Below are 11,540 nucleotides of genomic sequence, written 5' to 3'. Positions count from 1 at the left end.
ACAGCCAAAAGATAGAAACACACAAATATCCAACAATGGATGAATGGATGAACGAAATGTGTCCTATCCATACAACGAAATATTACTTAGCCTTAAAAAGGAAGGGAATTCTGACATCTGCTAGAACACGGATGAAGCTTGGGGACATTATGCTGGGTGAAATCAGTCAGACACACAAAAGAACAAATACTCCATCATTAAAAAGCAAAATTCAACTGAGCGAACGTAAGATCTAATTGGCTGTATTTAATGATTCATGAAGTGCCCAGCATCCCCGTCTCAGCAGGTAGAAAGGAAGTCTGAAAAGCTGTACAAAAGGAAAGGTTTTTACAGGCAGAAGCAGCAGAAAAAGGAAGTTTCTAGCAAAGAGTGGGTTGTTTCAAGCAGGGTCACCTTCCTTTGGGGGAAGGCCGGTGGGGGGGGGGGTTGTCTATCAGGCAGGCTATCTCACTAGTGATGACCAAGCAATTCCAGATTGGCTCGTTAAAGGTCATTCTTGGGAGAGCCTAACACTGTAACTGGGTTAGGTATTAAGTCTTGGTTTACTGACATGGGGCGTAACACGAGTGACTCCATTTTGGGCCTATTGGTTTCTTTGTAACAAAATGATCCCAAATATTTGAAGTCCCTAGAGGAGTCCTGTCCGCAGAGACAGAGTAGAAGGTGGGAGCTGGGGGTGGGGTTGGGGTGGGGGGGGCGGGGCGTCAGTGCTTCATGGGGACAGAGTCTGAGTCTGGGGAGCTGGAAAGTTCTGGAGTCAGAAGGGGGGGGGGGGTTGCACGACAATGCGAGTGTGCTTGACGCGGCTGAGCTGCGCACTTAGAATGGTAAGTGGTAAGTTTATGTCACATATATTCGCCACAATTTAAAAACTGTTTTCAGGGGCACGTGGCTCAGCCAGTGGAGCACGTGACTCTCCATCTGGCAGTTTGTGAGTTCAAGCCCCACGGTGGGTGTAGACATTACTTGAATAAATACATAAATAAATCAACTTAAAATTTTAAAAATGTTTTGAAATGACCTTTCATGGAAGAATTGGGTAATTGATATCACGGGGGGGGGGGGGGGGGGCATGGCGTGAAAGTGTCCGTAAGTGGCAAAAAGACCGAAGTTGACCCTGGGTGGCCTCCCACAACTCTTGGGGATCTTACTGGCTCACGGAGCCCCAGTCGAGCACCCACGAGGCTCACAGGAACAAGGCGTCACTCCGGCCCACCTGCCCGCTCTCATCCCTAAACTGCTGGCTCCGTCTCCCCTGCGCCTCCGCCCAGAGCCCCAAGCGCATGCGCAAACGCGCCATCTGACGCGAGCGAGGGCGCAGGCTCAGGGCACCGCCTCAATAGGTCTCCGCCCCCTTTACCCCCCTCCCCCCCCGGAAGGCGGCCTCCGGCTGGTGCGCAGGCGCCGCGGTAAGGGGCGGGTCCGCGCGGCTCCCGGCGCTGGTTCTCGCGAGAGGCCGGTCCGCGATCTCGTCGCTCCCCCTCCCTGCCCTCGGCCTCCCGGGCTCCGGCTGCAGCGTCAGCCTCGGGCGGGCCTCCCTTGCGGCGGCGGCGGCTCCTCGGCCTCAGCCCCGGCGCCTCTCGGCGCCCCTTGGCCCCGGTCCGTAGCGACGCCCGCCCTCGCCGCCCCGGTGCCCGCCTAGGCCGCGGCCGCAGCCCCGGGCTCACGTCGGCGCCGCCCGCTCCCGGCCCGCCCCCTATGGGCCCCGGTTAGAGGTGCCGCCGCCGCCGGCCCGCGGAGCCCCGATGCTGGCCCGGAGGAAGCCGGTGCTGCCGGCGCTCACTATCAACCCCGCCATCGCCGAGGGCCCGTCCCCCACCAGCGAGGGCGCCTCCGAGTGAGTGGGCCGGGCTTGGCCGGGTTGTGGAAGGGGAGGGGGTCCCCGAGTGGTGAGATCGGTGGGAGGGGGGGAGGGTCCCTGAATGCTGAGGTCGCGGGAAGAGGGTCCCTGAGTGGAGAGGATGGGGTGTTGGGCCCTGAGTGGTGAGTGGGGGCTGGGAGGGGGGTCCCTGAGTGAAGAGGTTGGGGTGGGGGGTTCTGAGTAGTGAGGTCGTGGCAGGAGGTCCCTGAGTGGAAAGGATGGGACGCAGGGTCCTGAGTGGTGAGGTCAGCGGGAGAAGGTCCTGAGTGGAGAGGATGGGGTGTTGGGGCCCTGAGTAATGAGGTTGGAGGGTGGGGGGAGGTAGGGTCTGAGTAGTGAGGTCGTGGGGTAGGCGTTCCTGAGTAGTGAAGCTGGGGAGAAGGTCCCTGGGTAGTGAGGTTCAGCTGCAGGATCCTGGGGGGGTGGGGGAGCCACCGCCTCTGGGGGCTGGAGCCTTGCAGACGCTGAGGCAGACGAGGGGACTTGGGGGACAGAAAGGAGCATCTGGGACCGTGGGGGTTCAAGGTAGCAGAGTCGTATTGTGTGAGGGGCACGTGCTCGTGAGGTCAAGCCAGGGTGACCCCTTGGCCACAGAACAAGTCCCCACTCCTGTTCCCCACGCTAAAGAGAGGCAGGGTGGTTCCAGAGGCCCCTAGCTGGGGTCTGTTTGCTGTGCCTGTGTTGTGACCCAGTGGGAACCAGGTGTGATGGGTGAACTGCATGTTGGGCACCTCTCGGGGGACTTGGCACTCTGGGCCCCGGGGGAGGGAGTCTTGGTGGCTGTGTGTGCAAAAGCTGACACCTTTTCCTGGCTCTGAGTTTGCGGCTCGACGTGGGGATGTGTTCCTTACTTTCAAAAACCTACTGCTGCTGCTTCTCGCAGGAGAGCGCCTTCTTCATACTCCCTTCTCTGCCTCTTACCATGGTTTCTGATTTCCATCCTTTCCAGAATTCCCCCGGTAGAGGAAGCCAGCCATTGGAACTCCAGTGTTTTTTTTTTTGTTTTGTTTTTTGTTTTTTAATAACCACAGCTGAGTTGCTATTAAATTTAAAATGGATTAGGGGCGCCTGGGTGGCGCAGTCGGTTAAGCGTCCGACTTCAGCCAGGTCACGATCTCGCGGTCCGGGAGTTCGAGCCCCGCGTCGGGCTCTGGGCCGATGGCTCAGAGCCTGGAGCCTGTTTCCGATTCTGTGTCTCCCTCTCTCTCTGCCCCTCCCCCGTTCATGCTCTGTCTCTCTCTGTCCCCAAAATAAATAAAAAACGTTGAAAAAAAAAAATTTTAAATGGATTAATCAGCTGACTCCAGAATGCATTTTAGGTATCACAGGGCGATGCCAGAGACCTTGCAGAGTCTGGCCTCGAAAGCTGCCTCTTTAACTCTACGGGAAGGAGTCGTGTCGCGTACGCTCATTGCTTGGTCTCCTCTCCTCTCTGTCCATCGGTCCTTCTCAACCATTCCTCATCCAGGTGCTTGTTAACCAGGCATTCAGGGAGCACCTGCTCAGGCCCAGGGTCCTGGCTCGGGGCCGTGAGCAGGGGCTTTGCAATCGCGCAGGACACGGGTTTGATTCCAGGCACTGCCACGTCCGTGCACTGTAACCCTCAGGCAAGTTACTTAACCTCTCTGAGCCTGTTCCCTCCTGCGTGGGCCAGGACTACAAGATCCCCGCCTCCCAGGAGGATCTGGAGAACAAAACAGGGTAGGGTTTGCAAAGCTCTGATACCCAGGGGCAGGCAGCCCCCTGCCTTCTAGCAGCTTCTTTGCAGTACCGGCCCAGATGGCATTGCCCTGTGCCCCTTTGCTCAGGCCTCTGAGTTCCAGGCTCGTTGCGGTCAATTGAGGGATTGGAAGGTTCCTGAGAAATTTCTAGTCTCCCTCTTTCATTCCCTGTTGAACCCTCAATGAGGTCTATGGGGGCGATCAACCTTGGCTTAAAGGCCATCAGAAATTGGTGGGGGCGCCCGTTTGAGCGTCTGACTCTTGGTTTCGGCTCAGGTCATGATCTGAGGGTCGTGGAGACATGCATTGGGCCCCACGCTGAGCACGGAGCCTGCTTAAGATTCTCTCCCTCCTGCCCCTCCCCTGCTTGCTCTCTCTCAAGCTTGTGCTCTCTGGCAAAAAAAAAAAAAAAAAAAAAATTGATCGCCATGGGATCCCTGAGGTGGCCCATTCTCCTTTAGAGACTTTTCTCAGGTACCTCCCTGTCTGGTTCAGTAAGCCCCTGACCACAGCCAGTATTTGAAACGTGGCTTATCCAGATTCAGGGGAGACGGAGTAGTTAGTATCATACGCGTTCCAGATGCCAAACACTTTATTTTTTTTTTTTTAATTTTTTTTTTCAACGTTTATTTATTTTTGGGACAGAGAGAGACAGAGCATGAACGGGGGAGGGGCAGAGAGAGAGGGAGACACAGAACCGGAAACAGGCTCCAGGCTCTGAGCCATCAGCCCAGAGCCCGACGCGGGGCTCGAACTCCCGGACCGCGAGATCGTGACCTGGCTGAAGTCGGACGCTTAACCGACTGCGCCACCCAGGCGCCCCGATGCCAAACACTTTAAATGAAAAAGAAGAAAATAAGTATTCGTTAATCGGTTCGTATTGATTTCATGTTGAAAATTGTATTTTTTTATTTAAAAAAATGTTTTTAATGTTTATTTTTGAGAGAGAGAGAGAGAGTGAGCAAGCAGGGGAGGGGGCAGAGAGAGAGGGAGACACAGAACTTGAAGCAGGTTCCAGGCTCTGAGCTGTCAACACAGAGCCTGATGTGGGGCTCGAACTCGGGAATGTTGCAATCATGACCTGAGGTGAAGTCGGATGCTTAAGTGACTGAGCCCCCCAGGTGCCCCTGGAACAGGAGTTTCTTTCTTTCTTTCTCTCTCTCTTTCTTTCTTCCTTTCTTTTTTAATTTTTTAAAAATGTTTGTTTATATTTGAGAGAGGGAGACACAGGATCCGAAGCAGGCTCCAGGCTCTGAGCCGTCAGCACAGAGCCTGACACGGGGCTCGAACTCACGAGCTGTGAGCTCATGACCTGAGCCGAAGTCGGACGCTTAACTGAGCCACCCAGGTGCCCCTGAAAATTGTATTTTTGGTGGGTTAAGTCAAACATGTTAAAATTAATATTACCTGGTCTATTTTTAAGGTATATTTTTTAATGTTGCTAAAATATTTTTAATTGCACGCATCTAAAATAAAATAACTTGCATGTGTGGCTTTTATTCTTTTTTTTTTTTTTAATGTTTATTTTTGCGAGAGAGAGCACAAGTGGGGAAGGGGCACGGGGTGGAGGCGGGTGCACAGAATCTGAAGCAGGTTCTAGACTCCAGGCTGTCAGGGTAGAGCCCAAGTCGAGGCTTGAACTCACGAACCATGAGATCATGACCTGAGCTGAAGTCGGACACTTAACCGACTGAGCCCCCTGGGTGCCCCCTGTTCGGTTTCTTTTGCACAGCTCTGTGTTAGTCCTTGTGTGCATTGAGCTAATGTCTGCCCACCTCTTACAGGGAGCTGCTTTTTACTCCAAGATGTGGTTTAAAGTCAAGGCATTAGTGAAATTACCTTATTGTCAAAATCCCTTGGAAAATTCCTTGAATCGCCCAATAAAGTGCCGAGTATGTGGTTGGTTGTTTTACTAAGTGGCTCCAGGAATGTTTGTGTGTATAAATGCTTCATGTTCAGAGCAACATAACAAGAGCCCGTCCTCAGGGAGGGGGTCGTGTCCTCTGCACAGTACTTGGGTCTGATCTGTTCCCGTGTCCTTCCAGCCACGCACACGGGGCCTGGCATGCGGCGGCCACACGGTGAGCCTGGCTGGCCCAGGTCATCTCTCTGTAGCGTGCATGTCCTTGGCTAGCCCTTGCCCTTGGGGTCTTTGCAGAGCAAACTTGGTGGACCTCCAGAAGAAGCTAGCAGAGCTTGAACTCGACGAGCAGCAGAAGAAACGTCTGGAAGCCTTCCTCACCCAGAAGGCCAAGGTCGGAGAGCTCAAGGACGATGACTTCGAAAGGATCTCGGAACTGGGGGCCGGGAACGGCGGGGTGGTCACCAAGGTCCAACACAGACCCTCCGGCCTCATCATGGCGAGAAAGGTAGGTGAGAGGCGGTTGGCGAGGGCGGGCCCTGCACCCCTGCGCGGGGCAGCAGCGTGTGGTGGGGCAGGCCTCTGCTTTCTGATCCGCCCAGGGCACTTGGGCACTCGGGCACTCGCCCAGGCCCTTAGCGAGAGCCGGCCCGCTTGGGATGCGGAATGCCCGCCTGCCTCGGGCTGCCCTTCCTTTACCGACCGCTGCCTTCCAGGACTTCAGGTCACATTCCCAGAAACATCCGGACTGGGACAGACCGGCTCCCTCTTCTGGGCTCCCAGGCCACGGTGCAGCCCCCTGGCTAGGTGGGCGAGAACCCTCCCTGAGAGATGTAGGGGTGGAAAAGAGGAGGGTGTGACCATTTGGGGATTGGTGACTCCTACACGCATAACCGGGGGACACAGTCTGTGTGATAAATCGCTCAGCTCATACAGGCATAGCAAGTCAGCCCTCTCTGGAAGCCCGTGCCCCGGTGGTTCCCACCTATGTTCTCAGAGACCCGAACGCCCCGCGCCCAGGTGGGTCCGCACGGGTCCTGCCTTCCCTGGGTTCGCCGCGCTCCCTTGCCTCTGGGATTTAACATCATCGCTCTTTCTCCTGCCCCCAGAGCACCGCCCTCCCTCCTGAAACCTATTTCTGTCCCCTTCCCGCAGGCAGCCTTTTCAAAACCAGAGCAGCCCCAGAAGTCTCTGGTCTGCCGTCACCCAAAGAACAGGGGATAAAAAGGCAGATGTGAGATTCAGGGGGCGGTGGGGGGGGGGGGGACTGAGAACAGACAGCTGGTCAGAGTTGGCTTGAGGCACCAGAGAGTGCTCCCGGGCCAGCTGAGCAGTCTCCTGGGACGTGCCTCATGGTAAGCCTGAGCCTGGGAGCTTGTCCACACCTTTGCGGACAAGCCTTCGGAGTACGATTCGGGAGCTTGAGCCTGGGGCCCGGATGAGTTCTGCCGCACGGCCACGGTGCTCCCTTGTGAGGGGTGCTCCCCCGTGACGGGTGAGCCGTCGCCGTGAGGGAAGTGGGGTGAAGTCCACACGGGCACTGCCGGTCTTAACAGCTTCCCACGCTTCCAGAAGTCCTTCAGAGTAAAAAGTTAAGAGAAGAACAGGTCTAACCTACTGGGGAGCAGACCTCCAGTTTTGTTCCCCGTAGATTGTGGCCTCTCAGTCGTGTGGGCCCCGTGTGGCTGCCCGCCCAGCACCGTGTCGGAGCGGAGCTGTGCCCGCGGGCACTTGGTGGACGCTTGGAACAAGAAGGCCGTCCTCGCAGCCAGCGCAGTTCGGGGCTGCGACTCCACGGGCCCAGGAGCTCTCTCTTAGCCAGTCAGCAGAGGTCGTAGGCTCTTGAATCCCATCCGGAAGCCCATTTCACACAAGAGGCCGGTTTGTTTTTATTCCGCTGGGGGCGTAGGCGGGAAATTGACACGCAAAGCAGTTTTTGGGAGACCGGCCTCGGTCGTTGCCCGCCATTACCCTGGGTGGATCGCGAGTCCCCGCGTGCTGGGTCTGAATGCCATGCTTTCTGAGTACAGAGCTTCTCAGATCTGCAAATGCAGCCCTGCCAGCCGGGCTGGAGTTCGAGGGCCAGGGTGGGCTTCTCCGTGGGCCAGCATCCTTTGTCACCCGCGCGGCTCCGGTCCATTTGATCGACGGAGGTGGGGGGGGGGGGAGTGGAGGCCGGTTACATAAGCCCCGAGTGAACCGGTCCGGACTTTTACAGTCACACTTGATTGTGTTTTCTTGGCCGAAGCACGGTGTTCCGACCCCTCGTGCCCTAGGAACCAAACCTGCGTCATTCGGGCCAGGAGAGTCTGCAAAGAGCCATGTTGGTTCCGTACTTGCCTCCCTGGACTGGTAGCGGACGAGTGAGTTTGGGCCTTGTGTTTGTGCGGCCCCTGGGCGCCCGCTTGCCTCCGCGACGGAGGTTTGTGGCCTCTGTAAGGCCACATCGTGGGACCAGCTGCCATCTCTCAAGTGCCCGGCCCACGGCCGAGCCAGCGTTATGTTCTGGTTTAAAAGGAGCGACAGCCCCACTTTACACACGGGCAGCCTGACGCTGGGTTGGGGCAGCATGTGAATTGGCTGGGGTGGGCCCCTCTCAGACTGGCCCTTTGCAGTCAACCCCGACTTGATGGGCGCTATCAGCTTGTGGCGTCCAGAATTTATTTCCGCCCTATCTCTAGCTCGCACCTCCTGGCTCCCCATCGTGCGGCGGAGATAATCGCTTTACACCCCGAGATGGTTTGGTGTTGGGTTTGAATGCGGAGCTCCGGCCTTATCTAGTCCTTGGCGTCTGCGTGACCCCAGGGCAGTGGCGTGGAAAGCGCGTGGTGTTGGTGTTCGGGGAGCCTGGCCCCAACACGGACTTGCCCGCCCACCAGCTGAGTGCCGCCGAGAGCAGGATTTAACCTCGCGGCACCTAGACCTGCCCCTCGGCCCTCCTCCCACCGGGCTGATGTGGGGAGTTGTGAACGCCTGTGCTCAGAGACGTGCCCCTCGCTCCCCGCTCCAGCTTTTCCCCAGACGAGATGCTGGCAGGCTGGCTCCTAACTGATCTGGAAGGCGCGCTCTACAGTCTCGTTCGCCCCCGCGTTCTCTCTGCAGCGCCCTTCCCGAAAGCCTTTGACTTACTGTGGCCTTACTTCACGTTAAAGGCTCCAACCCCAGGCATCCGGGGTTCCGTCCAGTTGTGCCCCCTTCTGCCCACTCTTCCTCTTCTGCGAAGCCCGCAGAGTTCTAGCTCTGCAGCTCGGTCGTTCATCTGCGGCCCCTTTGAAGTTCTCGGTCGAGAGCCGCACCGTCCGCGGCAGCCGCCCCGGTCAGCCTTGGCCACGGAGCCGTCGGGACACGGTCGGTCCGGCCGAGGTGTGCTGTCCGTGCAGGGAAGCGCGTTCTGGGTTTCAGGGGCTCGGGGTGGGGAAAGCTCACGGATCACGTGTTGAAACAGTAATGTTTTGGTGCATTGCATTGAGTGAGAATACACGAAAAACTCCTCTCCTCTGCTTTCCTTGTACTTTTCCAACGTGGCCGCAGGAGGGTTTAAGACGGAACGTGCGGCCTGTTCTGTGGGGCAGCGCTGGCCGCCATCAGCCCACATTGCTCATCCCTCGGCCTCAACCAGGCCCTCTTTCTGGGCTTTTGAGAGGAGACCGCTGCCTCCTGGGTAGACCGCCGCGCTCCTTTTCGGAGCCAGCGTGTCGCTAGTGTCCCCGCCGGGCAGGTGGTCCTGCAAAGGAGAGAGTGTCCCCGAGTCCTCGGACGGGTGGCCGCAGGGGCGGGGCGGTGCCCAGGCGTGCGGCCAGAGCTTGCCCCCGCAGGTGGCAGCGACAGTTCCCCGACTTTGCTGGGGAAGGTGAGGGGCACCGGGCACCGTGCCACTGCGACCCACCAGTCACGGCCGCCAGGGTCATCGTCACGAGCTGACGCCATGTGCCACCCCGAACTCCACAATCACACCTTCCTGGTCCCCTCGGTCCGCTCTCTGTCCCCCCGCGGAGCACCCATCCCCCTCCATATCCGGCCAACTCTCACCTGGCCTTCCAGGCCTGGGGAGCCTCCCCCAAGCCAGTTGTCTCCCCTGCTCCCTCCGAGCGGGTCTTTACCACTCCCTCTGCCCGTCACAGGGACCCCATGCAGACGTCTGAAAGGCTCAGACACCCTCGATCTTTTTCCGCCTCTCCCATTTCTCTTGTCCTGTCGCAGTGGTCAGGGCAGCTGAGATCCTCAGTGGCCAGGACAGGGAACCACGGCCTCAGCTCTTTCCCCGTGGGCATGGCTCTTGGCGCTCTGTCACCTGCGTCCTACGTCTCTCCAGATGCTCCTTTGGTTTCTCACCTTTTGAATCTCGAGGTGACCGTCCCCTCTGCTGACTTAAACTCAGGTGAAGGGGAGCTAGGACCCTCGGGTGGTGGCCCGGAGCTCCCTCCGTGTGGGGATGCGGGACTCCAGAGGCAGATCCCTGGCGGAGAAGGGCGGAGGTCCCGGGCCACCCTGGGCTGGGTCCTGGGCTGGTGCTTTGGGTGACTGGGGGGGAAGATTCCTCAAGATTCCTCTTACCAGAGCTCCCCTGTAGCCAAGTGAAAATGTTTGCTCCGTTGCAGTTTGCTTTAAAACAGCCTTTCTGAGATGTACCTTACGTGCCACACCCTTTACCCTTTTGCGTGTGTGTGTGTGGGGGGGGGGGGTTGGCCCCACCTCCCTTCCTCCACTTACCCTTTTTTTATTTTTTTAAATGTTTATTTTTGAGAGAGAGAGAGGGAGACACAGAGTCTGAAGCAGGCTGCCTCCAGGCTCTGAGCTGTCAGCACAGAGCCCGACGCGGGGCTCAAACTCCCGAACTGTGAGATCATGACCTGAGCCGAGGTCGGCCGCTTAACCGACTGAGCCACCCAGGCCCCCCCCCCCGCCCCCACTTACCCCTTTGAAGTATATGTAATTCAGTGGTGTACATCCACAGACCTGTGCATCTGCCAGCACCATCTATTCTAGAACATTCCCTCTCCCCAGAAAGAAACCCCATCCCTGTCAGCAGTCACCTCCCCGGCCCCCACGAGCCCCCTTCCCGTCCGTGGATAAGCCTGTTCCGGACGTTTCACACACGCGGACTCACACCCTTTGTGGCCTCTCGTGTCAGGTTCCCTCCCTGAGCGTCGTGTGTTCGGGGTCCGTCCGCGGGGCGGCGGGGGTGGGCGCCTCGCTCCTGCTGGCGGCCGAGGGACGTGCGCGTGCGCGGTGGATGCACCTGAGTGAAACGCGTGTGCAGTGGACGCTTGGGTGGCTTTCACGTTCTGGCGATCGTGAGTCCCGCGTGAACGCAGTGTGCGAGTTTGCGTGGACGTGTGTTTTTGGTTCTCTAGGCGCCTAGAAGTGCGTCGCTGTTTCGAATGCTGTGGCGAGCACGTCGGGGGCAGGGCTCCAAAGCCCCCTCGTGGCGGGTGCCCCTCCGAGGCCCGGTCTCGAGCCCCCTTCCCTCTCCCTCGCAGCTGATCCACCTGGAGATCAAGCCGGCCATCCGGAACCAGATCATCCGCGAGCTGCAGGTGCTACACGAGTGTAACTCCCCGTACATCGTGGGCTTCTACGGGGCTTTCTACAGCGATGGCGAGATCAGCATCTGCATGGAGCACATGGTGAGTGCGCCCTGGCGGGCGGCTGGGGGTCCCTGCCCGCCACCCTCGGGCCCGTGTCCTCAGACGCAAAGCGCCGTTGTTTCCAGGGTCCTTCCCGAGATGCCCCAGGCCGGGTCGGCATGTGCGCGCAGGTCCCGTGGTTCTCTGCCCCCGTTCCGGCCTCGCCTCTCCCCGGGTGCGTGGCAGGAGCCGTTCCCTGCTGGCACACGGCCCGCCTTGTTTTCCCCACCGGCCGTGTTCCGGCAACGGCGCGTGCCTGTAAGGTGGCTTATTAAACACTCCTTGATGGTGGGCACGGGCTGACCCCGACCCGTCCCAAGCCACAGCGAATGAAATTCCCTTACACGAGACGCGGGATAAAGTCCCGAAGCTGAAGTTGCCGGACCCAAGGCGTCCAGCAATCTCGATTGATGTTTCCTAGGTGCCCTCTGAAGAGAGAGCTCCGTTAAAGGCGAAACCCCGCTCTGCCC

General features: G+C 58.3%; 1 protein-coding gene and 1 long non-coding RNA gene across 4 annotated transcripts in view; one reads left to right on the top strand and one right to left on the bottom strand.

The window, feature by feature from the left end:
- The first annotated feature begins 1,440 nt into the window (after positions 1–1,440).
- MAP2K2 (mitogen-activated protein kinase kinase 2) overlaps positions 1,441–11,540 on the top strand; it is a 21,966-nt gene continuing 11,866 nt past the window's right edge. For 2 of the 3 annotated variants that reach the window (XM_043586185.1, XM_043586186.1), the window contains exons 1-3: positions 1,464–1,837; positions 5,741–5,951; positions 10,924–11,070. In XM_043586185.1, the coding sequence (XP_043442120.1) occupies positions 1,746–1,837; positions 5,741–5,951; positions 10,924–11,070 (450 nt within the window). In that variant the 5' untranslated portion in view covers positions 1,464–1,745. Of the gene's footprint in view, positions 1,838–5,740; positions 5,952–10,923; positions 11,071–11,540 lie in introns of all 3 variants that reach the window. The other variant, XM_043586184.1, reaches the window with a different exon arrangement.
- LOC122486709 overlaps positions 3,054–11,540 on the bottom strand; it is a 27,806-nt gene continuing 19,319 nt past the window's right edge. Inside the window, exon 3 of the long non-coding RNA XR_006298207.1 lies at positions 3,054–3,100. This is a non-coding gene — a long non-coding RNA (uncharacterized LOC122486709). The remainder of the gene's footprint in view (positions 3,101–11,540) is intronic.

The sequence above is a fragment of the Prionailurus bengalensis genome, chromosome A2 (assembly GCF_016509475.1).
Source record: "Prionailurus bengalensis isolate Pbe53 chromosome A2, Fcat_Pben_1.1_paternal_pri, whole genome shotgun sequence".
NCBI lineage: Eukaryota > Metazoa > Chordata > Mammalia > Carnivora > Felidae > Prionailurus > Prionailurus bengalensis.
Note: the sequence above shows the minus strand (reverse complement) of the source record. Positions and strands in the feature narration are given on the sequence as shown.